Source organism: Lampetra fluviatilis, chromosome 41, assembly GCF_964198595.1.
Source record: "Lampetra fluviatilis chromosome 41, kcLamFluv1.1, whole genome shotgun sequence".
Classification (NCBI taxonomy): domain Eukaryota; kingdom Metazoa; phylum Chordata; class Hyperoartia; order Petromyzontiformes; family Petromyzontidae; genus Lampetra; species Lampetra fluviatilis.
The window spans coordinates 10,859,331-10,886,205 of record NC_136315.1 but is presented as its reverse complement, the minus strand read 5'-3'; the positions used below and the strand labels follow the sequence as shown (position 1 = coordinate 10,886,205).

At 49.2% G+C, this 26,875-nt stretch overlaps 1 protein-coding gene across 3 annotated transcripts; it reads left to right on the top strand.

The window, feature by feature from the left end:
* The first annotated feature begins 7,246 nt into the window (after nt 1-7,246).
* On the top strand, nt 7,247-24,587 carry STING1 (stimulator of interferon response cGAMP interactor 1). 3 transcript variants are annotated; one of them, XM_078875558.1, is made up of 7 exons: nt 7,247-7,560; nt 9,720-9,974; nt 12,014-12,215; nt 21,333-21,441; nt 22,047-22,279; nt 22,704-22,890; nt 23,684-24,587. In XM_078875558.1, exons 2-7 carry the CDS (start codon nt 9,745-9,747, stop codon nt 23,809-23,811), a joined length of 1,089 nt encoding a protein of 362 aa, XP_078731684.1. In that variant the 5' UTR covers nt 7,247-7,560; nt 9,720-9,744; the 3' UTR covers nt 23,812-24,587. The 3 variants fall into 3 exon arrangements, with proteins under 3 accessions (XP_078731684.1, XP_078731683.1, XP_078731682.1); XM_078875557.1 differs by having other exon boundaries at nt 7,247-7,595; XM_078875556.1 differs by having other exon boundaries at nt 7,247-8,106.
* The last annotated feature ends 2,288 nt before the right edge of the window (nt 24,588-26,875 follow it).

Below are 26,875 nucleotides of genomic sequence, written 5' to 3'. Positions count from 1 at the left end.
ATAAAACACATTAAAACTGATTACTAATCTACAACTCGCATCGAAACAACTGCCTGATTACTAATCTAGTATATAATTACAATAACCCCACCCCCTCAAATCGTTGCACCTGATGAGTTAATGAGTTAATGATGACGTCACCCTGCTGCTGCTCTATATAAGAACGGGAGACAGAGCAGAGCCTCACCATTCTGGCGAATTGCCCGATGACGCTGAACGCAAATACCAGCGAAACGCGTTCCTGAACCGGTTCTCCCTGATACACTGCTGCGGCTCGTCGGTGTCCCGTGGGTTCTCCAGCCACCCCGGGGTGTGCGAGGGCCCCAGACCGGGTGGTCTGGGGTGGCCTTGCTGCCGGAGGGTGGGTGAGCCGCGGGCGCTGTGGGAGGAGTGACCCAGCTGCAGCGAGCACATGGAGATGGAGACGGAGTCGCGGCGCACGGCGCAGCCTGAGGAAGACGCCCGGGCGCTGCGAGAGACCGTAGGAGCGGGGCGGGCCTGTCTGGTGCGAGGGTGATGTCGGGTGAGGCGCAACAAGGGAAGAGAGTGGGGGGGGTGGAGGGGTTGGGGAGCGCGGGGAGGGAGGAGCGGGGAGAAGAACGAGGGGGAGCGCCGGGAGGAGGGGGTGGGAGTACCCCCGATCGGAAGGGGGAGGAAGGGGCAGGAGAGGCGCCCGCAGCCCAGGGGCCGGGAGGGGGGCAGTGGAGGGAGAAGACGGCGGGGGTTGGCCCGGTGGGTGCGGGGAGGCCCGGCGGGGGAGCGGGGAGGTGGCGTGGTGGAGCTGGGGCGGGCCTGACCCCGTTGCAGGCCAAGAGGCACAACTGCGTGCGGGTCGAGTTTAAGGAAGATGTGGAAGAGGGGGTCACCCTGGACAGGACGACCTTCGTGAGGTCGGTTGTGCTGGGAATGCTGCAGGTGGAGGTGGAGGACTTGTACTGCCTGATTGCCCTGCCGGGGGGGAGGGCATTCGACGTGAGCTTCACCACCAACATCCTGCTGCAAAAATTCCTTGCCCGTTTCGAGGAGAAGGCGGGGGAGAAGCCGCTGGCGTCTATGAGGACGCGGTTGCTATCGGACCTGGAGACGAAGGTCGTGACCGTGTTCCTTTATAATGAAGCGTTGCATGATCAGGACGTGGAGGTGTGGCTGCGGCAGCACTGTGTGGTCCTGTCGGGCTGCAAGAGGGTGCTGGATGCGGCGGGGATATGGACGGGGGCCAGGCAGTGGAGGGTGCGTCTGAAGACGGAGGGAGGGGGCACTGAAGCATGTCCCGAGTGCTCTGAACATCGGCGGAAACAGGGGCTATGTGGTGTACGCGGGACAGCCCAAGCTGTGCAGGAGGTGTGGGGGAGGGGGGCACCTGGCAGCAGCATGCGTGGCGCGCGTTTGCTACAGGTGCAGGGCGCTGGACCACACGGTGGAGGAGTGCGGGGAGCCAGCCCTTTGCAACCTGTGCGGCAGCAGAGGGCATTTGTACAGGACCTGCCCAGAATCCTACGCTAACAGGGCGCGGGCATGGCGGAGTGGCCAGGTGGAGGAGGCGACGGAGGCTGCCGGATGGGAAGCGGGCCGGGAGCGGGAAGGGGAAGGGAAAGGGGAGGTGGAGGAACCGCGGCCCCCCGAGGAGGGTGAGGGAGGGGGATCGGCGGGGGAGGGAGCACTACCACCACTGGAGGGGGCGGAGGAGGGAAGGGGAGACGGCATGGAGGGGGAGGGAGGGGGATCGGCGGGGGACGGAGCACCACCACCACTGGAGGGGGCGGAGGAGGGAAGGGGAGACAGCATGGAGGACTCGGGAACGCCGCTGGGGAACTGGTCGGAGGTGACAGGAGAGGAGGGCGAGGTGGGGCAGCGGGTGGAGGAAGGGGCGGATGAAGCATGGGAGGAAGTGGGGGGGAGGAAAAGGAAGCGGGACAGAGTCCTGATAGGAGCTAGTCCCCAGGAAGACACGAGCCCTTCAGGATCCGCGCCGGACTCGGGAGAGTCGGGGTGGAGGTGGGGGGAAGGGGGGGAACGTTTGATCCGGGGAAAGCCCCGTAAATCAAAGGGGAGGAAAACGGTTAAGGGGAAGGCGGGCAAAGGCAGGAGGAGGGAGCGCGCGCCGGAGTCCGACACGGGATAAATCACGCCCCGGCATGGACATATCCGCAGCATCGGTCAATGTGAGAGGGATGAAGGGGAAGGGAAGGAGGGGGGCAATCATGCAGTGGCTGCAGCTCACCAGAAGCGATGTAATCTTCCTCCAGGAATGTCACCTCCCCTACACCCTAGGGTCGGAGGCTCTGCTGGACGGATGGAAGGGACAGTACTTTTGGTCTGGCAGCAACGAGAGCAGGTGCACAGGTGTGGTCACCCTTATATGAAGACGGGGAATGAGTGTAGAAGGGACCCAGGAAATAATACCGGGTCGGCTTCTCTGTTTAGACGCTACTTACCAGGGCGTGCAGCTTCGGCTGATAAACGTGTACGCCCCGGTACGGTGCATGGAAAGGAAGGAGGTGTGGGAGAGCCTGGCGGGCCTACTGGCCACCAGGAGGCAGGTCATCGTGGGGGGCGATTTTAATTGCCCGTTAGGCCTGGCGGACCTGGTGTCGGTGAAGGGGAGGAGGAAGTTAGATTCCTCTTCCAGGGAACTGAGGGAGCTGATGGGGACCTTTGGGATGGTGGATACGTTCAGGAGGATGCACGGCACGCGGCCAGAGTTCACGTGGGCGGACAAGAGTGGGGGAGCACAGTCACGCATTGACTTTATCTTCGTTTCCGACAAGGTAAACGTGGGCAGCGCGGGGGTGGAACCTTTTCCCCTCTCGGATCACAGAATGGTGGTGGCGGAGCTTGTGATCCCGGGGGGGGGGTGAAGAGGGGGAAGGGCGTGTGGAAGATGAATGTGGGCTTGCTGGCGGAGCAGGAGTTGGTGGAGGATTTCAAGCGAGCGTATGCCAGCTGGAGGACGCTGCAGGTGTGCTTCCCCACGAGGGTGGAGTGGTGGGGGCATGTAAAGTGTAGGATCAGAACGTTCTTTCAGTGTTACAGTAGAAGAAAGGGGGTGGGTAGGGATTTGAGACAATGGAACGCTAGGTTAGAAAGGCTGTATGGGCTGCTAGGGCTAGGGTTCCCGGTGGGAGAAAGGATAGCAGAGATGAAGGGGAGGGTAGCCTCAGTCCTGGAAAAGAGGGCTAGGCAATTAGTGTATAGGGCGAGGGTCAGGGCAACAGAGGATAGGGAGCAGTGTACACGTTTTTTCCTTAAGGCGGGTAGGGAGGGAGACAATGAAATGAGGGAGCTGGTTAGTCCTACTAGGGGTAGACAGGTGACGACGGAAGGGATGATTAGTGTAGCGGAGGACTTTTATGGGGAGTTGTATAAAGGGAAAGGGATAGATGGGGGGCGGCGGGAGGAGCTGCTGGGAGCGTTGGCGAAGAGGGTTGAGAACCCGGAGGCGCTAGGGGAGAGGATTCAATGGGAGGAAGTGGAAAGGGCGGTGAAGGGGCTGAACAAGAACAGGACCCCAGGCCCGGACGGGATCCCGGCGGACTTTTACATAAAATTCTGGGAACTCCTGAAGGAGGATGTTGTGCAAATTTGTAGGGAAACGTTGGAGGAGGGGCAGGTACCGGACGACATGCAGGAGGGCCTGGTGACACTGATTTATAAAGGGAAGGGGGAGCGTAGGGACCTGGGAAGTTGGAGGCCAATAACCCTCCTGAACGCGGACTATAAGATCGTGGCAAGGGTGCTGACAGGGCGACTGGGGAAGGTGGTGGGTGAGGTGGTGGGGCCGGACCAGACGTGTGCGGTCCCGGGGAGGAGGATCGCGGACACTTTGGTGGTCTTGAGGGAGGCGATTGAAGGCGAGAGAGAGAGGGGGTGTCCGTTGGGGATCCTAAGTCTGGACCTGGACAAGGCCTTCGACCGCCTCTCTCATGAATTCATGCTGGCGGTGATGGAGAGGATGGGGGTGTGCGGGCCCCTGGTGGAGTGGGTGAAGCGACTCTATGGGGGGCTCAGGGCCAGGCTCCTGATAAATGGGGAATGCTCCGGGATCATCCCAGTGGGATCGGGGGTGCGGCAGGGATGCCCGATGTCCCCAGTGCTATTTGTCATGTGCATGGAGCCGCTGGCGCAGATGATAAGGAATGACCAGAGGATTGGGGGGGTGGTAATACCGGGGAGCAAGGAGCAGGGAAAGGTGACCCTGTACATGGACGACGTGGCCGTGCTATGCAGGGACGTGGCATCGGTATGGAGGGCAATGGAGGGGATGGGGAGGTTCTGCGCGGCCTCCGGATTGAAGGTCAGTGTGGGGAAAAGTCAGCTCATGGTTTTTGGAGACCCGAGGCTTTTCGAGGGTCGGCCGCCGGAGCTGAGTCTACAAACAGAGGGGATAAAGATACTGGGGGTGTTTTTCTGTGGGGATAGGATGGGGGAAGGTAACTGGGAGAAGGGGGTGAGGAAGGCAAAGGGCTGCCTGGGTAAGTGGGCTGGGAGCCGGCTTACGATGGCCGGTAGAATTATGGTGGTTAAAACAGAAATATTACCACCCCTAAACTACTTGGCGCAGGTGTACCCGCCAGGTGGGAGGGAGGCTAAGGCCTTGACCACGGCGATTTTCAGGTTTATCTGGGGGGGAGGGATGGAGAGGGTGAGGAGGGCCGTGGTGTGTCTGCAGGTCCAGAATGGGGGGAGGGGTGCCCCAAATGTGGGGTATACCCTGCAATCGACCTTTGTCTGCAATGCGCTGCGGCTGTTCTTCTCTGCGGAGCCGCGGGGCAAGGCAGCGTGGTATATGAGGTACCGACTGACGTGGCGGTTGCGGGGGCTCGGGATGACTGAGGCAGGAAGGAGCACCCCTTTGGACTGGCCGGGGGGCTGGGTTAGCGACGTGGTGGGGAGCTACGTCGGGCAGCACGGCCTGAGCCGGTGGGGGGGTCGGTGGGCCCCCAGGGAGGTGCGGGCTGCGGTGGAGAAGGAGGAGGCCTGTGACGAGGTGGCCGGTGCGAGGAGGGAGACGCACGGGAAGATTTGGAGGAATGTGGCGTCGGCAGTGCTCACGAAGGAGCAGCGGGACCTGTCATGGCTGGCTGTCCGAGACAGGTTGGAGACGCGGGGGTTTCTTGTACAGCCGCCAAATGGCGCATACCCCCAAGTGCCCGAGGGGCTGCAACGCGGATGAAACTGCGGCGCATGTGATGGTGGCGTGCCCTTTCGCCCAGGAAGTCTGGAGGAGGAGTAAGCCGTTGCTGGCCCGTTTCGCTCTATCAAGGGTGACGGCACGGGACGTCATGTGGGGAGAGCTGCGGGGGGTGGGGAGGGAGGACAGGGACCGGGTGTGGGCTGTAATAGGAGCGACGAAAGAGGCGCTGTGGAAAGCGCGAAAGAAGGGGCTGGAGGGGTCCCTGACGTCCCCGTTGGAGACATGCTATGCTGCGAGGAGACTGTTGGAAAGGGTGGTAGAGATGGACCAAGGGAAAATGGGGCGCGAGGCCGCAAGGGAACGATGGAAGTGGCCGCTGCCCAGGGTGGGCTAGGGCGGGGGGGGGGGGGTGGGAGGTCCTCGCCGGCATCCGGGGGTGAAGGTGTGCGTGGCTGGAAGGGGAGGCTTCCCCTCCGATGCTGTGGCACGGGTGATCCCGGCCCAGAGGATGGGTCGGTGACTGAGCGGGACCTTTAGGGCGCGAGTGAGGGGGCGCCCCCTCGGGTTTCGGTTTGTTTTTCGGTTTGTTGTCACCGCCGAGATACTGAATAAAACTTAAAAACCGCAATTACCAGCGAAACGTCGTACTCAAATTGGAAACGTTGTGGTTTCACGTTTCAACACACCGGTGGGCTAAAGCAGTGAACTATTTGTCTTTTTGTCAACGTGCCACTTTTTTACTGATTGGCCGTGTCAGGTGGTGGAGGGTTACGACACATTTATAAATAACGCGATCTAAACCCAAAAACGTTGATTATGAAAATTAGTTTTTCCCGTATTGAAACGGCTGTACGCCGTATGGACCTGAAAACTCTATTTCCCTGTACAAGAATACAGGTAAACCGTATGGGTTGACAGGTATGCATTACATATGATTTAAAACATAATTTGGCAAGATTCCAGATTTGGAAATTAACAATATGGGTTTAATTTATGACCAGCATTACTCGTTAGAAGGGCAGGTGGGAAAAGAGGTAGGACCCCTCCCTATTGGTGCAATTCAATATTTTTTCCGACAATTACTGTACACGAATGCAATACAAGTGCTGCCAGAATTGGCATGGGGCACAACGCCTCGGCAAGGCCCGTCCTGTACTCTGGCCCTCGCCTCTCTGTAGAGTGAGTAGAATCGCCAGTGGCCGCCGTGAGCAAGTGTTGCCCATTCGAAATTAAAGACTCGGAAATTCCACGTTCGAGTGGCGGGGGCCGTGTGAATCCACGCCGCGCGCCCACACACCTGCTCATGGCGCGTCGTGTCCTGATTGGTCAACGCGCGGGGCTGCGTGGTTCCGTCATGACGTTTGGCGCAAGCTCCCATTGGGGAACAGCGACGGGAGCACTGTGAGAAAGGCGATGCGTGTGAGCGGCAGACACCCCACCACTATCACTCCGTGTGACCAGCAGAGACACTCCACCACCGCCGACCTGTCATACTCGCAGTAGCAGCGGCTTTTGGTTGACCATCAAACAAAGGCGGTCACCGCGTGTATCGCGCGCTTGCAGGTGCGCTTCTGACGTCGTCTCAAACGCTCTTCTTTCCGGTATGAGGACGCCACTGGAGCTATGCAATTGAAATGGTTCGATAGAGGCGCACACACCGAATTTGGGAGGCAACACTTTATTACTCAACACGTGATGACACGGCACATAGGGTGGTGACCCCCGTCCTATCCTCGCTAGCACACACTGACGCTCGCTAACACCGACACACTGACACGACTCACGTGACCAAGCCAGGAGGGCTGCTGCTTGGCCACGCTGACTTGAGGCTTGACTCTTCTCTTCACGAGGCGTCTTCATCCCAGCCGGGTTCAGCCAGAGCGCCGCGGCCTCACGCGACCCCCGCGGTACTGACCCACGGCCTCCAGACCCACCCGACCCGGCCGTGACGTCATTCCCGCATGCACCCGTAGTGACGTCATGCGTGTGGGTGTGGGCCCCCACGGTATTGACGTCATTAGACAATTTTTAATTATCTAAGATAGAAGACTCGTAGTCTTAGGTTTTTTCGGTAAAGTCTTGTAGGTAAAAACATTAAAAAGTAAAATAAAAACTCATTTACTTGATACAGCTGTCGTGGCTGTGACGGTACCACCTGAAGACGGAAGCTTGTGTTGCCTCCGAAACGTCGTGATTTTTATTTTACTTTTTAATGTTTTACCTACGTGACTTTACCGAAAAAAACCTAAGAATATGAATCATTGCAGTCACGAAAGCTTCAAATCTAGAATTGAAAACTCGTTTCTTTAGAACTGCTTGTGTTTCGTTGTCCTCACCCGCCCGCACCATACCTAGCGCGGTTGGCTGCGTGCGGTGCGTAAGAAGATCAACGCACGGAACACACCGCGCGTCTCGTCGCCACCGCGGTAGGAGCCACGCAAAACAACAGCCTCAGCACGTGGTGAGACGCGAGCCTCGCCGCGCGCAAGTGCGCGTGCGCGACACCAACGCAGCTGTTGCTGTCTCGTGCGCCGGTGAAGGGGTCGCACAGCTGCTGCGCGGTGTCGGCAGGGCGCGGCTGCGTTGATGAGCGAGTGGCGGCGCGCAGCCGGTCAAGGATGAGGCATAGGTCGGGGGGGAGGGGGGCGAGACGGCCTTCCCCCGTGCGCTTCACAGTAGGCCGAGGACAGTGGTGTTACCCCATCGTGTGCACAGTCTTGGGTTTGCTCTTCCTCTCTCCTCGCCCCTCTTCACTGGAAGGAACTGCCTTACACGTCAAACAATCACACTTTTTCACGACCTTCCGCGCTTCTCTTAAGCCTTTTCGGGGAACTCCCCAAGATATCTACTGCATGTTGTCGTGACTGGCAAGGCGACGTGGAGGCGACACTGCTGCACTACAGCGACACTGTGACGCTGTCCGCTGGACGACGCCGCAGCCTTCCGGGTGCTTCTTGTTTGTTGATCGCGTGGTGCGTGCACAGGTCACATTTCGTTTACGCGGAAATTCAATGTCGTTATGTGGACATACATTTTTTATTGCGTTTTCGCAAACCGGACGTTCGTAAATCGAGGGATTACCCGCATTAAGTAATCGCGATTACTTTGGTCGAATGATCGATTATTCGAATGGAAAAGCCAGGGGGGTTCGTTAAAGGGCAGGTGTCACTACCTTCACCATCACGTGCGTCGCCTGTAAGGGTGTGGAAGTGTGTGAAGGGAGGTTCACTTACTCAGGAGCAAAGACAAAGATCCCCCCATATAGCCTCAACAGACTGTGCTGGGGCAAGTGCTGTGAGCGAGTAGCACCTATGAAGGCCGAGACGGCACACGAGGCGGTTGGGTGGTCAGCTCCACGCCCTTTTGTCTTCCTAGTGGCGATGTTTACACACCGCACCTGCAGCAGAGAGACACGACGCACCAGCATATCACCGGGTGGCTAAAGCACAGAAAGTTGCCACAGTAGGGGCCACAGGCGCTGCATCAGCCAGTCGTCTCAGTCAGTCGACCTATGCCATCTGGGTTTGCCCCGTGACCTCTTGCCAGCGGGCGTTCGACACTTAACATGGCCTCAAGGTGCACATAGCCTGGCACAAGCGTTGTTGTGACGTCACCGCCACTTAGTGGCGAATGGCGGTTGTTGTTCAGTTTATGTATGTATGTGAGAGTCCATTTGTGCGTGTAATTCTATTTTTTGTGTATGAATGGATTTGCGTGTTTAACTACATGTGTCTGCCTTTTTCGCCCGGGCAACGCCGGGTACTCACCGCTAGTTGATCATGTTTTTTTAAAATCTGTGCTTATGCACCACTGCCAACGTATCACAACACATTTTTGTTATCTGAGCCTTTTAGATCAGGGCTTTGAGATCTTAGCTCTGAGATCTATTCACAAGCTAATTAACATGAACACTAGTCATCTCATCATTTAACTCCATCTTTGCCTCTTGGCTACATATTTATCATTTCACTACGTATGTCTGTCTCATATTTGAACGTTCAGATTTATAAGGGTACGGGTTGACCAATATGGTCTGAATTGGTCTGTAATAAGGTAGGCACTGAAAAGGAGGTGACAGATATAAGTTCTAACCCTCTGGGATGCAGTTGTTTTTACTCAAACATTTGTTTAGTTTCTTCGTTACTGTCCTTCATGTTCACGTGATTTCTTATTTTAAATTTGGTGACCAAGGTAACTCTTGCAAATGAGACTAATCCTGATATTTTAAGTTCTCACCCGGTAAAACAATAAACGCCAACTTGAGACCCTGAGAGCCGTTACAACTCTTATCAGATGAGCTGTCTCGGGGTTTCCGGCAGTAGAACATTATTGGAAAAATGCAGGGCTCCGCCATATTGAGTCAGCACTGTACAGGTTGGTCCAGATGTCTTGTGACCCCAATTCTATTCTGTAAAACTAGATTTTTTTAAAGTGACGTTTATTTCAACAGACATGAATATGCAAAGAAAATAACGTGAGGGGCCAATTAATTTTGGGTCACAAGATATATGCACCACCCTGCACTGTACAGCACACACGTGTGCTCACTCATTGTGCTTTCCCTAACAATGTTACTTTTGCACAGGATTTGAGATAAAGCGTCTGAACACATGGATACGGAGGAGAACTTCGACATGATTCCAGCCCCGCGCGGACACATAAAGCAATATGCTGCAACGGTCATTTTATTCCTCGTTTTGGTAGTCACCCTTTTTTTCTTCAGAGATGACCCGATTATTGTAATCCAAGCCTTTTCTCAGGCTTTCATTCTTCAGATAATAACGACCACTATTACAAGCATCTTCTACTTCATGGAGGAGAGGAAGCATCTCAAAACCAGGTAATTATTTCTCAAGGAATCTTGGCGTTATTGCCACGTGTCAATGTGAAAGACACGTTAGTGTTATAGTTTGCAGCATCTGTATTACTGTACTTGGACAATAGTGTATGCTTATTTTCAGTGGAAGTTATGATAGCTTCACCTTACGAATTATTTTGGTTCTTGAGCTTCCGTTGCCGCATAGGCTCATCATGCAAATCTCCCTCCCTAATCCCACATTAACACAGCTGAGGTGATTGAAAGATTTCGTGACTGCAGGCATTCATATTCTTGGTTCTTTCGGTAAAGTCACGTAGAAGGGAAATAATTAAATATAACAATTATAAAACAATAAAAATTATCACGATGTTTTGACTGAAACACAAGCAATCATTACCTGATGATGATAGCTTGTGTTGCAGTCGAAATGTCGTGAGAATTTTTTTGTTTTATATTTTTATTATTTTATTATTTCCCTTCCACGTGACTTTACCGAAAGAACCAAGAATACAACTGAGGTATTTACGTCAGGGGGTGGAATTCCTTTCCAGCTCAGACCCCACTTGCTTGCCCATTGCCACATATATAACCTTGTTGTAGCTGCTCTCTCGTTAGTTCAGCAGTTCCACTGCTGGATTATATTTTTCCGCCTGAGAACGACCGCTTGTGTTGCGATCGAAACGTCGTGATTTGTTTTATTTTATACCTATGTGACTTTACCGAAAGAACCAAAGAGTATGGATTCCTGCAGTCACGAAAGCTTCAAGTCAAGATTGAAAATACTGTAGGTGACGGCTTAATTTATTTGGGCAGCCGTGCATCTGGACAAGAGTCCTCAAGAAGCATTATGCAGCTGTGCTTGCAGAATGCCCGGTGCGGTGAAGGGGGTGGCTTCTTACTGGTCAAACCTCTCGCAGCTGGACTCGAGTAAGGTTTGAAGGCTGGCCATGTGCATTGGTGGCGAGTGGCGTCCGACAGGTCTGTATAGTCTTCATTGAGTACCAGTAGCGTAACTCGCGTGGGGGCAGGGGGTGCCTTGGCCCCTCCTGGTGGCCAAAACAACGAGTTGGTGCACTCTTGACGACCACCATGAGATATGTTTTCAACAGCAGTGTAAAAGAACAAAAACGTATTTAAAACGCGGTTTAAATTTATTTTATGAAAATGTTAGGCAAGATATATAGCCTATGTCCGACTGTGCGAGACGAATCAAACATTGGGGCCCAACCTGACTGTGTTTGCCGCACCCCCTGAGCTGATAATATACTTACTGCACCACTGATGAGTACCGTGCTTGGTGCACTGGGCTGGGTTGCTACAGCAGCTGGGTGCGTTGTTGGCCACACTCTGCCCTCTTTAATAGTGACGTTATCCACCGCAGTTTATACAACTACTCAAGGAATCTTGACGTGTAAGCGGCCAGCTGTCCACTATGGAAGAGCTGCAGGATCGGGCTAAAGCAAGCAACGACAAAGGAGTACTGCTGATATTGGCTGTGCCTGGCTTCGCCAATGTAGAAGCCGTGCATGGGTTCACGGAACACACCTGCTCTTGCAAATAATGGAACCATACACATTCATGTGTTTGTTATTGGTGGGTTAGAACCTGATTAATCTGCTCGGCTCACTTTGGAGCTTTATGGCATGATGCCTTTGGCCCTCCTATAACATATGATTCGTGGGTGGGTCGATGCTGCTGGGTAGATGGACCTCCCAACCATTTTGCCTAGTGAATTGGTGCAAAAACATGTAGGAGAGCATTGACAAAGTGTGCATGAATTGGGTCCTTAGTCCTACGTCTCGGTATCTAATCTGGGCTTTATTTGAAGGTCTCTATGTCCGTCTTGCATTTTGTGATGTCATATAATTTTCCAAATGTCCCATTGTTTCATTGGCTTTGAGTGACATGTCTTTATTGATTTAAAAAAAACCCATCTGTTAGGAAAAAGGGGTCATTATTCTCAGTCACAAAATTAACAATCTGATGGTTCTGCTCAGTTACCTTCTGCGTTGTGCTCATACACACCTGTGTGCCTTATCAATATTTGTTGTTGTGTGCAGGTACAGAAACAAGTGGTACAACGTGATTCAGAGCTCACTGAAACTGCCGTTCACCAAGACGGTGTTGGTGTTTGTACCGGCTATCGTTATCTTTTTCGCAATAAACGCAGAGGAGGAAAGAGAAACTCCACGGACCACGATCATCTTCCACATGATGGTCTCCATCTTCACACACTGCGTGCTCTTCCTGTTAGAATTTCATGTGAGTGCTCAATGCCCTGCGTGTGTTTGCATTGTTAAACGCACAGCGAAACCCCAGGTAGGCCAGATTGTGCATTCAGCTGCATTGAACCTCGTTAGATGTGCCATATTCCTTAAGGACTCTTTACTTGCTCTTTGGTTCTTTCAGTAAAGTCATTTAGAAAGAAAATAAAATAAATAATAGAATACGACGTTTCGAGGGTATGTGAGCCTGAGAGGTGCTCATATGTCCTTTGGATTGCACCTCTCATGTTCACATGTCCTTTGGATTGCACTCTCATGATGGTAATCTCTCATTAACACTGCTGTTGTGCGCATATGCGGGCATGATACTCTTATGCGACGACGGAAGCTCATTCATGCTAATCTCCCTCCCTAATTCCTCTCTCCCTAATCTCCCCCATTAACACAACTGAGGTGCTTGCGTCCGGGAGTGGAATCCCTTTCCAGCTCAGACCCCGCTTGCTTGCCCATCGCCACATATATAGCCTTGTTGTAGCTGCTCTCTCGCTAGTTCAGCAGTTCCACTGCTGGATTCTATTTTTTCCGCCTGAGGACGACCGCTTGTGTTGCGATCTAAACGTGATTTATTTTATTTTATACCTCCGTGACTTTACTGAAAGAACCAAACAGTATATTTAATGTATTTTGGTAATACGTTAGTGGTGGGGGATGGCTGGGAGGCGCGATAAGGGAGGGGCGGTGGGTAGTGGTGGGTGATTACCACGTGTTTTGAGTAATTGGGATAACTGATTGCTTTTTGTCAAATAATCAGTAGTTGATGATTTATGTTACTGGGTACAGTGGTAAGGTGTAACTTTAGCTTGTGGGAAGGGAAGGGGTTGAGGTTCGTTAAAGAGCATGTCTAATCCAAACCCACTCAACAAAAAAAAACATTTGCCACAAAGTTGCAGTGACAGCACCATGGTGCTTGTACCAGGATAAGTGCACTGTGGCCACATGAAGTGTCAAATACTGAGATGACTGGCAGATGCACCACCTGTTCCTCCTACTGTACAAACGTGTTGCGTTTTAGCCACCCGGTGCTCTGATCACTGCCATGAGCATTGCTCCTCTGCTTTCCGCTGTTGTTAGAGGGCGACTGCCTCCAGCTGCCTAGTAATGTCCTCACGAGCCTCCTTCCTAGAGTCGATCTTGATACCACTGGTACCATTCATCGGCAAGTCCACGCAGATCTTCATCCTCCTGTACTACATCAGCCCATCTCTTTTGTAGGTCATGCCATGCCCGATTAGCCCCCTCTATCCGACAAAACTGAAGCTGCTTGGATATGCGGTGGCTGGGTATGTGGGCTACATGACCCATCAAATGCAGCCTCGCCTGCCGGAGGAGCTCACGGATGGGAATGTGTCCAGATCTTTCAAGGATCTATGAGCTCGTCACACAATTCAATCTGTTTAAACCCAGGATGGATCGTATGCAGGCCAGCCTGAATGTTAAAACCGGCACAGATGTTCGTTCAGAGGGTCTTTGTTTTGCAAGCATAGATAAGGGAGGGACTAACTTTGGCCGAGAAGACCTGAAGCTTTGTGTGAAATGATAGGCCGGGTAACTGCCGCACAGTGTTACGCAGCTGATGAAAAGATAATGCCGTTCAACTGATTTGGAGTGATACCTTTGCTGCCAAACCAGAACTGCTCATAAGCACACTACCCAGGTATGTAAATGTATCCACTCTCCACAACTGCCCCATCACTCATGGGAAGTCCAGGCAGTGGAGTGTTGAATGACACAAAATATCCAGGCAGGTGCTTAGTTTTGGTGGGACGGATGGTAAGGGCCCCATCTCTTAGTGCCATGCTTCAGGTTCAACATCAGAGCCTCCAACTCCCAAGAGTGAGCAGCAATTGCTAGATCATCAGCATACATAACATGGTTGGCCAATAGGGAGCCATCCCATGACCACAACTCAGGCATCGATTAGCCTCCCATTTTATCTGTTCCAAATAAAAATGGTACAGCCATTGAAAGCTTGAATTACGTGGTCAAAAAAGCGGTTAAATAACGTGGGAGCCAGAGAACATTCCAATCACACCCCAAATTAAACAGGGAATGGCTCTTAACTCCCGGCCAAGCAGCTTTACCTGTGCCTGCTCACCATCATGAAGGTCCTTAGTGATTGTGAGCAGTCACGGACCCCAAAAGCACAGAACAACCCAGAGCCTTCACCTGTTGAAGGTAACATAGGCCTTAACCAGATCAATACATCAGAGATGTTACAACCAGTATGGTCCCCCTTCTTAAAGAGGGTGACCACCAGATATTCCTTTCAATCTTGCAAAACCCATGTTGTGGTCCAGACACTTGTGTTTTTGTCATATGGCAGTCTGTAGACAAATGCCACTCTCAGCAGTTAGATTGGGAGATAATGTCTGGCCGGCGCTTTTCCTATTCTTAGACTTTGGATTACCTTTGCATCGCCTTAACAGATGGCATCTCAGCCAGCCACTTACAAGAGATGGCTACAAGCGTATAAGCGTATATATAAGCTGGGTTGGAGGTGGAAGAAGAGCGCCTTGACAAAATAATGTGCATATCAATAAATTTAGCATATATCCCATAATATGCTAAATTCATCTTGATATGCAAATTATTTTGTCAAGGCGCTCTTCTTCCACCTCCAACCCAGCTTATATATACGCTCCAAGCTTGGCAGTGTTTCATTCTTCACCTGAAGACGGCTGCTTGCGTTGTAGCCGAAACGTCGTGAGAATTATTTTATTATGCTTTATTTTATTATTTTTATTGTTTCCATTCTACGTGACTATACCGAAAGAACCAAGAAGATGAATCACGGAAAAAAATATGGCTTTTCTGCTCAGTTTTGGTTCAGTTTAAAATGTCGACGTGTAGCCATTTTGTCAACCCACTGCTGGACGAGGGCCTCCCCACACTGTGTAGGTGGTGGCGTTTATTTGACCCCACATCACAAGTTGGTGAAGGTGTGGAGCTCAGGCGTTGGGAGCAGAGTTGTGGTAAGGGGCCATCCATTTAGTACGTACGCATGGAGGGGGGATTAACTCAAATGCGTACGCTTGTGTATGGGGGTCTACTGACAATGTACATACGCATAGGAAACGGGGGGAGGGGTGAAGCCTCGACAATAATAAATCTGTCTACATTGGCCTTCAAATGAGCCACAGTTCAGTTTCTTCAGCTGTCAGACAAGTACTACCGGGAGAAGTAGGACTGTGGGAGAGGGGTCACTTGTATGTCACATACCCCTGTCTGCTAGCTATCACGCAGCTCAGCAAAATAAGTGGCCAAGGTACGCAACTTCATTATTTAATGCAGCCAGCGGTGGACTATCTGTTTGCTTAAACACGTTAATATTATTAATCCTTGATCGTTTCTGCGTGGATTAAATATCGGCCGTTTTATAGGATGCGGGGGTGGGTGTCAAGCATACGTACGCAGGTGGTGGGGGGGTGTAAAAAGTACGCGTGCGTACAGGGAGGGGTCAAGTTTTGACAGATTTTTGCGACCCACAATGTAGGCCCCATGTAATAATGGGCACCACCGTGGAAAGATGTTTACTCTCTCGCCTGGTATGAAGGAAGTCGTGGGTTCGATCCCGACCCTGACGCCTGCTGGATATTTGGAGTTTGCATGTCTCTCTTCCCGTGGTCGCGATTAGAGTATTTGGCTGCTATAAATGATCAGGTATTAAGCCACTTCGTTGAGCTATCATGCGTGGCCAGGTAGCTTCTGAAAAATAGTTATATAGCTCAGTGGGCCTTAACTGGTAAAATAAAAAGTGTATATACTCTTTGGTTCTTTCGGTAAAGTCACGTAGGTATAAAATTTTAAAAAATCACGACGTATCTGGCGCAACACAAGCGTCCGTCATGCCTTTAGATTGCACTCTCATGCTCACATGACCTTTGGATTGTACCCTTTGGGTTGCAATCTCATGCCTTTGGATTGCACCACTCTTCGATTTTACATTAACATGCTAATCTCTCACATTAACATAGCCACTTCCATACCCTCGTCGAGGAGGCCGCTTTGGATTGCACCACTCTTCGATTTCACATTAATATGCTAATCTTTCACATTAACATAGCCACTTCCGTGCCCTTGTCGAGGAGGCAGCTCTCCGATCTTACATTTACATGCTAATTTCTCACATTAACATCACTAGCCCCGCCCACTTCTTTATGACCCTTGGGCTACACCCATTTCAAACCTTTTAATACAGTCTGCCTAGCAGCAGATCATGCTTTCCCACCTGATGACGAACACTTGTGTTGCACCCGAAACGTCGTGATTTATTTTATTTTATACTTACGTGACTTTACCGAAAGAACCAAAGAGTATGGATTCCTGCAGTCACGAAAGCTTCAAATAAAAAAAGTTTATAGTTTAAATAATATAGTTTATACTCTTTGGTTCTTTCGGTAAAGTCATGTAGGTAGGAATAAGCTGCATTAAAGGAGGATTGGCATTTCGATTTAAAGCTTTCGTGACTGCAGGGATTCATCTTCTTGGTTCTTTCGGTAAAGTCACGTAGAATGGAAATAATAAAATAATAAAAATAAAGCATAATAAAATAATTCTCACGACGTTTCGGCTACAACGCAAGCAGCCGTCCTCAGGTGAAGAATGAACAGGTCTGCTTTATGTTCACGGATGCGGTCCGAGACATGTCGTTTGGTTTAATTGTGATTTGTAGAGTGTCTTGTCTAACTGATCTAGTTCAGTGCGCGTAAGTCTGATTTTCTCAGAGATAAGAGCCAAGCTAGTTCTAGACAGAATTCGTTTAGCATTAGAAGAAGTTACAGCACCAGAGGTTAGTGTAAATGCGATTGGTATTACCTTAGAGTCGCGGCATCTCTTAAGAAAGGTGAGAGACTCGATTAGCTCAGCCTTCTTATCCCAGAGTTTGTTGAAAGATCTTAAAGTTTTGTGGAATTCCACCCCGTAGTGGCGATTAAATTTCGATTTAAAGCTTTCGTGACTGCAGGGATTCATCTTCTTGGTTCTTTCGGTAAAGTCACGTAGAATGGAAATAATAAAATAAAAATAAAAAACATAAAATAATTCGAACTAGATCAGTTAGACAAGACACTCTACAAATCACACTTTAACCAAACGACATGTATCGGACTTCATCCGTGAACATAAATCAGACCTGTTCATTCTTCACCTGAGGACGGCTGCTTGCGTTGTAGCCGAAACGTCGTGAGAATCATTTTATTATGTTTTATTTTTATTATTTTATTATTTCCATTCTACGTGACTTTACCGAAAGAACCAACAAGAGGATTGGCATGTTAATGCAAACGAGTACAATGGGAAATGATCCCCGTCGTCGCACACGAGCACCGTCGTAGTACGCACAGCAACCGCGTCAAAGGAGGATTGGCATGTTAATGCAAACGAGCACAATGGGAAAATGAGCCCCGTCGTCGCACACGAGCACCGTCGCCGCACGCAGGTACAATAGCTGCGTTAATGGGAGAGACATGCAGCCTATTGAACAGCGAGAGCTACTGTTACATCGAGGCAAAAGCGGGCAGCGGTGGCTGTTAGTGAAGATAGCATGTCTGTGTCAGAAGACCGGGCATAGCGCCACCTCGTGGGAAACACAAGCTGCGGCGTTGGCTGCTGCACAGTGAGAGGCCAGCGTATCAACGCCAGAGAACCACCATAACGGTGGCCGTGCCAGTGAGAATTCAGAGTCGGAAATAACTGCTAAACGGCAGGAAGGATGGAAACATCACAGCAAGTTATAACTTACCTGGTTAATAACATCCAATGATTGCTCAGTTTGTACCCATCTTCTCGATTGAAATTGTGTCTGTTTATATATCTGGATGGCTTCATGGACAAATCTTTGAGTACCTTGGTCTCGGAAAAAAACTATATCGTGCGAGCCCACTGCATTATAACAATGATCAGCCACTGCAGAAGTATTGGTTCTGCCGTGTTTCAAATCTGCCTTGTGTTCGCGAACACGGTCCGAGACATGTTGTTTCGTTTCCCCGATGTAACTGCTACCGCAAATACAACTTAGTCTGTAGACACCAGGGTATTGCATGTCAGGAATCGCATCCTTCACAGATGGGATCAAATCACGGATTTTGTGTACTGTGTTGAATTGAACCTGGATCTTGTGTTTGTTCAAGATTTTGGAAATATTTTTGGTGACACCTACTATGTATGGCAAGGTGAGGGTTTGATTTGGTCCTCAGATGGCTTTCTCGCCATAGTTGGTAATACAGTTTTTCGGATTGTGCGGTTTGAATATCCAATCATCTTGAGGGTTTGGTGTACGTGCTCCAGCTCACTGGCTAGGTGTTGCTGGTCGGAGATGCAACGTGCCCTATGGTGTCGTGTTTTGACGAGGGATTTCTTCTGGGCTGGATGGTGGTGGGAATCAGGCTTTAGAAAGGAATCCGTGTGGGTGGCTTTCCTGTAGACAGAATGTTCCAACAAGCCATCAGGTCTCTTCTCGATTAAAACATCCAGGAATAGTAGCTTGCCTTCATTTTCCACTTCCATTGTGAATTTGATGGATTGGTGTATGTGTAGTGACTTTACTTGTCACTGTGTGGTGCCGGGACTTGCGAAGTCACGGCCGGTAATGTCATTACGGGCCGCTCGGATTGCGGGCTGCAGTACCAACATTAGCGGTGGTTGGGTGAGCGCTGGTTAGCACGGAGGCACTGCGAGCCGTGTGCGGTGCCAGCTCTCAGTGAGGGAGCGAGAGCGAGCGTCAGCCAGCCAGGGTTACCCTGGAGCATGATACTCTGGCTGACCTGTTGTCACGTGACAGGACGATGCTGGAGGGGGCCCACCGGTGGACTGGGGCCGAGGGGCGGTCACGTGGTTCCGAGGGGCTCTCGGGAACATTCGAGAGGGAGCTCGAGAGGCCTGGAAGGTGGGCGGGGCTAAGGGCGGAGCCAGCCCCAGCCCGGGGGCATATAATGAGAGCTCCGTGAGCAGCTCGGGGTTCTTCAAGTGTTGGTGTTCGAAGATCCACATCGGGGAGAAGAAGCCTCGAGCCACGAAGTCCGGGACCCAGCTTGTGGTCCGGACCGGGATAGCGAACCGTGTCTAGTTCTGCCGTAGCGTGGTTAGATGGGCATACGAGACCCGAGCGTAGGTTGTATTATGTTACGTATTGTTACGTGAATAAATAGTGTTGCTCCCAACATAGCGTCTGTGACTCAGTTGGACTCACTACATATGGAATTGATGTGGTTTAAAAATTGGTCCAGTGCTGTCTGGCCATGTGGCCAGATGACGAACGTGTCATCTACGTATCTTTTCCACAAGGAAGGACATAGGGTGGATGTCAGGATGGCATCTGTTTCAAATTTCTCCATGAAAACATTTGCTACCACTGGCGATAAGGGAGAACCCATTGGGGTACCTTCCTCTTGTTTGTAGAATGTACCATTCCAGGTGAAGTAAATGTTGGTAAGGCAGTGCCTCACCAAAGTAAGCACATCAGAATTCAGTCCCTGTTGAACCAAGTCTTCAATGATTGCAATGGTGTCAGGCACAGGTACCTTGGTGAACAGAGAGACTACACCGAAACTGACAAGCAAATCATCCCGAGACAGTGAGATGTCCTTGATTAGAGCAACCAAGTGAGCTGAATTAAGTACTGCTGAGGTGGTCTTGCCCGTGAATGGAAGCAGGGTCTCATACAGAAATCCGTCCAGTTTGTAGGTGGGTGAATTAATGGTGGATACAATAGGACGGAGTGGAGTACCTTCTTTATGTATTTTTGGAAGGCCATAAAATCTGGGTGGTCCAGCAGCCGAAGGTTTTAGAAAGAGCGTTTTGGTCGGTTCGATTAGGGAAGTCGAATTGGTGATGATATTGTTGGTTTTTTTGGCCAGGCGGTTGGTAGGATCTCTGTTGATTTTGGTATAACTGCCATCTTTCGATTTAAAGCTTTCGTGACTGCAGGGATTCATCTTCTTGGATCTTTCGGTAAAGTCACGTAGAAGGGAAGTAATAAAATAATAAAAATAAAACATAATAAAATAAAATAATTCTCACGACGTTTCGGCTACAACGCAAGCAGCCGTCTTCAGGTGAAGAATGAGACACTACCAAGCTAGGAGCTCTTCCACCTCCAACCCAGCTTATATATAAGCTCCTAGCTTGGTAGTGTCTCATTCTTCACCTGAAGACGGCTGCTTGCGTTGTAGCCGAAACGTCGTGAGAATTATTTTATTATGTTTTATTTTTATTATTTTATTACTTCCCTTCTACGTGACTTTACCGAAAGATCCAAGAAGATAACTGCCATCATTAAGGTCTTGAATTTTGTTATTATATGTGGTTTTATCCATGATGACAGTGGCATTGCTCTTGTCGGCTGAGAGGATGACAATATCTCTCTTTTTTAATTGAGCGAGTTCAAACCACTCATCCTTGCTGATGTTACTGATGTTTTTTTTGGCGTTTTTGAGGATAGCGATTTCAGATCTTGCCACGTCTGCCGGTGATGTGTTCCAAACCTTTAACGCAGATTCTGTGCGTGCGTACGATGACGTTGCTTGTGTGCGACAACAGGGCTCATTTCCCATTATATTCATTTGCATCAGCATGCCAATCCTCCTTTGGCGCAGCTGTTTGTGCGTGCGTACGGCGACGCGACTCCTTTCCATCTCTGACCCCGCCTACTTACAATTGGGTGACAACCCACCTCAAACCTATATATAGTCTCTTGTTGCAAAAGCCGTTTCTTGTTCAGCAGTTCTACTGCTGTATCTTTCTACCTGAAGACAATTGCTTGTGTTGCGATAGAAACGTCGTGATTTTTTTTTCAACCTACGTGACTTTACCGAAAGAACCAAAGAGTATGGATTCCGGCAGTCACGAAAACTTCAAGTTAAAATAGGACATTTTCTTGCTGTGGTTTTCACACCTGATGATGATTGCTTGTGTTGCGATCGAAACGTCATGAGAATTTTATTGTTTTATTTTTATTATTTCCCTTCTACGTGACTTTACTGAAAGAACCAAGAATATGAATCCCTGCAGTCACGAAAGCTTTAAATCGAAATTAAAATAGTTTAGTTTAATATTACCCTAATTGTACATTATATGTTTAACTATTGTCTCTTTGAAGGCCCCATCAAAAGCTGACATCTCCGACATATCTGAGAGGAAAAATCTCAATGTGGCTCATGGCCTGGCTTGGTCTTACTACTTTGGATACCTCAAGCTAGTGTTGCCAGGTGAGAAAGCAACGTGCATTCAACTAAGCCCGAGTCTCTTCTGGGAACTGCTCATCTACGAGTTGTCCAAATCTTGGTGATAAAACCAGCGCTTAAAGGATTATCCTTGGCGTGCAAGTTAATCGGGTAATTACGTGTAACATCTCATTGTGTGACTTGGAGACCAAATTCTATTTCCGCAAATAAAAAACCTCGCGAGGCCAAAGGCTCAGTGGATATCGTTGCGGAATCCATGCACGTGAAGGGAGGGATTCGGCTTGTGCGGCGTTCAAAAAAGGGTCTCTATTTATGACCAACAGGTAACGCACACTGCACGAGACTCCTCTACCCAGAATTCCCTGTCCGCCCCCCACTCTTTCTCCCTTTTCCCCTGCCCTTCCTCCCTCATTCTACTCTGCCCCCATATCCCAACCATCTAACCTTTCACGCTCATTTCTCCTGCCGTAGCTTACCTCCAATCATGTTTGCTCTGGCCCTCCTTGGCCTGTCAATCATTCCCGGTGGCTATTGGCCGGTGCTTCCCTGTGACCTATGACCAGAGTGGGCTGGGAAAGGCGCTTGAATTTCCTCTCCACATGTGCATGATTTTTCGTTTTTTGTTACAGAACTCGATGTCAAACTGAAACAATACACACGTGCAGGACGGACGTTTACAGCGAGCACGCAAAAGCTGTTCATCCTCCTGCCGCTGAGCTGCCATGTGACGAACACGTTTTCTGAACAGGATCAACACATAAGCGTCGATGGCAACTTACCTGAGATTCAGCGGAACCGCGGTGGCGTCTCAATGCGCAGCTTTAAGCACACGGTGCACAGGGTGTTGGATGCCCAAAATGTGGTACGTTTCACCTACCAGCTACATAACATTCAGATGCCTCTGTAATAGGGATATGCAGTTTAAAGGTTTATAAAGTTGAGCGCAGAAATCAGAAACCTGCGGCTCCAGAGCCGGATGTGGCTCTTTATGGACTGCATCGTAACGTTATTTATTAAGGACCACCGTCTTGTATTCATGCACACCGAATTCGAAAAAAAAGCTCTTGTTATTTTGGTTGCTAACCCCTGCTTTAGCGGGACGACTCATTCACGTTTATGTGGGGGGTCATGATTATTGGATCTTTTTTGTGAATTTTTACATCCTGACGAAGTGTATATAAATGTAAGTTGTTGTTGTAGTACATGTTTATTTGACACTCAGACATGAATGTCCGTATCGTTCTTCATGGTTTATTGGCTAAGTTCAGATATGATTTTGCCTGCAGGAGCACTACATCGTGATGGAGTTTGCTACACCACTGCGCTCCCTGCTGGACATTTCAAACCAGACTCCTAAAGGTTTCAGCGCTGATGATCGCTTGGAGCAGGCCAAGCTGTTCTACTGCACTCTAAAAGATATTATCCAAAGTGACATTGACATCCGAAACAAAGTCCAGCTGGTGCTTTACGATGGTGAATATACACCTTACATTAGCATTGTCACTTGGGTTCATGGGCAAGGCCTTACACATTATGGGCGCCACAGTGGCGAAATGTGAACTACCTCGCCTGGTATGCAAGAGGTCGTGGGTTCGATCCCATCCCTGACGCCTGTAGATTTGGAGTTTGCGTGTCTCTCTCCCTGTGGTCGTGTGGATTTTTCTCTGGGTCCTCTGGTTTTCCCCTCCACATTTAGATACATGCGTTTAGATTATTTGGCTGCTCTAAATTTCCACATCGTAAGCCACTTTGTTAAGCTATCATTTGTGGCCAGGTCGCTTCTGAAAAAGAACTATATAGCTCAGTGGGTCTTACCTCGTAAAATAAAAAAAGTTTAGTTTCAATAGTTCAAGTTTATTTTGTTTGGTCAGGCAGGAACTCGGGGGGACAGAAAGAGTCTGATTTGCGAGACAAAAGCAAGCAAATGAAAACAAGTACTACAACTGTGAAATCTGACTGAAATCAACCAAATAGAAATCAGAACTAAAACAATTGTATTGAATAAATCTAAAATACTGTACAAGGATGAATCAGTAAAGTTTCTGTCATGAACGTTAGCTATATTCGTTGTAAAATAAACAAAAATAATTTACAGGAAAATAAATGTACAGAAGTGTCAAATGGATGTAGGATGATAATTATTGCACTCGTATGCAAACAGAGAACAATTGAAATACTATAATTATGAGCATTTCATATATTTGTTAACATAATAGTTTTTAAATACTGCTTGACAACTGAAATGCATTGTGTGTTTTGTGTACAGATACTGCAGATGCAAAAAACCCTCATTTTCTGTCGGAGAAGATCCTAAAGTATGTCTCGCCGATGGCGGATGAGAGCCCACTGCAGTTTAGCATGGAAGATGAGCCTCAACCACTTAGAAGTTGTTAGAACGAATAACTTCAAGAAACATATACAAAATAGTTTTTTTCTTTTTTTTTCTGGCAACAAAACTGAAACCTTTTTACAAGGAATCATGTTTACTTTAACCACAATACTGGTAATATATGCATTGTCCTTGAAATTGATTGGTCCACACCAGAGACAGCTTTCCTTAGAGCCTAGTCATACGGTGTTCGACCAGATGACGCCAAAAGGTGCACAACTCAAAGACAATGCACTAACCCTAATGTGATTATAATAATTTATTATTATAAAATGTTTATCTGTATTAGAGCTGTTACCGATACCCCAATGCAGCTCTCATATCTTGCTCATACAAAATAAATAATTCCAGGAACGCATCCCCACGTATACAATTGTAGTGGCATAGCACTGGCTGCTGGCGAAAAAGGGGAACTGTGGTGTACGGCAGTACTTAAGTCAGCAGGCCATGATATACACGAGAGGGGGCCATCTTGGTGAAAAGTCACACAAGCCTCGGGAAGCCAGTAGTAAGTTCCAGTAGTAAGTTCCAGAAAGGGGGCGTGGCCAGGGCGGAGCGAGGCCACGCTAAGAGTAGAAGAGGGGCACCTGTGGGGGGCCTCGTGGCTCTTGCTGGAAGTGGGATCCCCCGTCGTGCTGCTCAAGTCTATCGTCACCATCTCGTCGTCGTCACCATTCATCTCGTCGTTTTCACTATCCCGGGGCGCTGCTAGTCAGACAGCCTACCAACTGTTCTAGGTAGTGCCAACGACAATAGTGTGCACCCACGTGCTTGTTAAATAAAGAAGTGCCTCCAAGTCTTACTGCCTCCGAGTTGAGTCACTACACAATGGTAAAATTACCCTCTTTTAGGCCGATTCGATTCGTGCTCACATTTCCAGGAACGTATCTTGATCGTTAAGCAAGGTCTGCCTGTATTCTCGCCGACAACACTTTATGATTATTTTGTGAGATACAGGGTCCTTGCCTATAAACACATGAAGGGAGGTCATTTACCACGGTGTAGATCAGCTCTGATAAAAGACTGATGAATAAATATAATCAAAAACCATTGCAGGCTTTTATAGAGTACTAGCGGAAGTACCCGGCGTTGCCCGGGTGAAAAATATATTTCTTAAAAACCTTACATATATATACACAGATACTAAGGTATTGTCAAAGCCCGGTGGGCCGTTTGTACATTTCTATACCAACAAATATATAAGAGGCTTGCACAAGTCCAAAAAGTTGTAGAAAGTGTGGGGTAAATAGTTGATGTTAAAGGTTTCCGAAAATTGTGGGCCCCCCCCTCAAGAAATATATTTACCCCTCGTACGTATATATACCTACACACCTTACATACAACAGAGGAAGTAGTATCTATTTACTCTAGTAGTATCTACTGACTGTACCGTAGTATCTACTGAGCCAGTAGTAGCTACTGACTGTGTAGTAGTATTTAGTGACTGTAGTAACTACTGACCATAGTAGTATTTACTGGGCCGACAGTAGTATCTACCAGAGGTGTGGACTCGAGTCATGTGACTTGGACTCGAGTCAGACTCGAGTCATGAATTTGATGACTTGCGACTCGACTTGGACTTGCATAACAATGACTTTGTCCCACCTATGAGATGTGGACTCGAGTCATGTGACTTGGACTCGAGTCAGACTCGAGTCATGAATTTGATGACTTGCGACTCGACTTGGACTTGCATAACAATAACTTTGTCCCACCTCTGGTATCTACCGACTATATAGTCGTAACGACTAACTGTATAGTATCTGCTGACTCTATAGTATCCACTAACTATAGTAGTAACTACTAATTCTATAGCAGTATCTACTCACTCTATAATAGTATCTACTGACTCTAGTAGCTACTCACCGTGGTAGTATGTACTGACTGTATAGTAGTATATACTGACTGTAGCAGTATTGACTGACTGTAGTGGTATATACTGACTGTTTTAGTATCTACTAACTCTATATAGCAGTATCTACCAACTCGATAGCAGTATCTACTATCACTACAGCAGTGTATACCGACTGAGGTGGTACCTGCTATCACTACAGCAGTGCATACTGACTGGTGGTACCTGCTATTATTACAGCAGTACATACTGTGTTGGTACCTGCTATAATTACAGCAGTGCATATTGTGGTGGTACCTGCTATGATTACAGTAGTGCATATGGTGGTGGTACCTGCTATGATTACAGTAGTGCATATTGTGGTGGTACCTGCTATGATTACAGCAGTGCATACTGCTGTGGTGGTATCTGCTATGATTACAGCAGTGCATACTGCTGTGTTGGTACCTGTTATGATTACAGCAGTGCATATTGTGGTGGAACCTGCTATGATTACAGAAGTGCATATTGTGGTGGAACCTGCTATGATTACAGCAGTGCATACCGAGTGTGGTGGTACCTGCGATGATGACATCAGTACATACTGTGGTGGTGGTGGTACCTGCTATGATTACAGCAGTGCATTTTGACTGTACTCACCACTCACCCTCACTATTCACCACTCACAGCTCACCCTCACCACTCATCCTCATCACTCACCACTCACACTCACCACTCACTACTCACCCTCACCATTCACCCTCACAACTCACCAATCTCCCTCACCACTCACCCTCACCACTCACCCTCACCACTCACCAATCACCACTCACCCTCACCACTCACCCTCACCACTCACCACTAACCCTCACCACTCTCCCTCACCACTCACCCTCACCACTAACCACTTTCCACTCTCCCTCACCACTCACTCTCACCATTCAACTCACCATTCAGCCTCACCACTCACCCTCACCACTCACCACTCACTGTCACAACCACCACTCACGCTCACCACTCACCCTCACTACTCACCACTCATCCTCACCAATCACCACTGACCAATCACCACTCACCCTCACCACTCTCCACTAACCCTCACCACTCAACCTCAACACTCACCCTCACCACTCACCCTCACCACTAACCACTCTCTCACCCCTCACCACTCACCCTCACCACTCATCACTCACCACTCACCCTCACAACTCACGCTCACCACTCACCCTCACCACTCA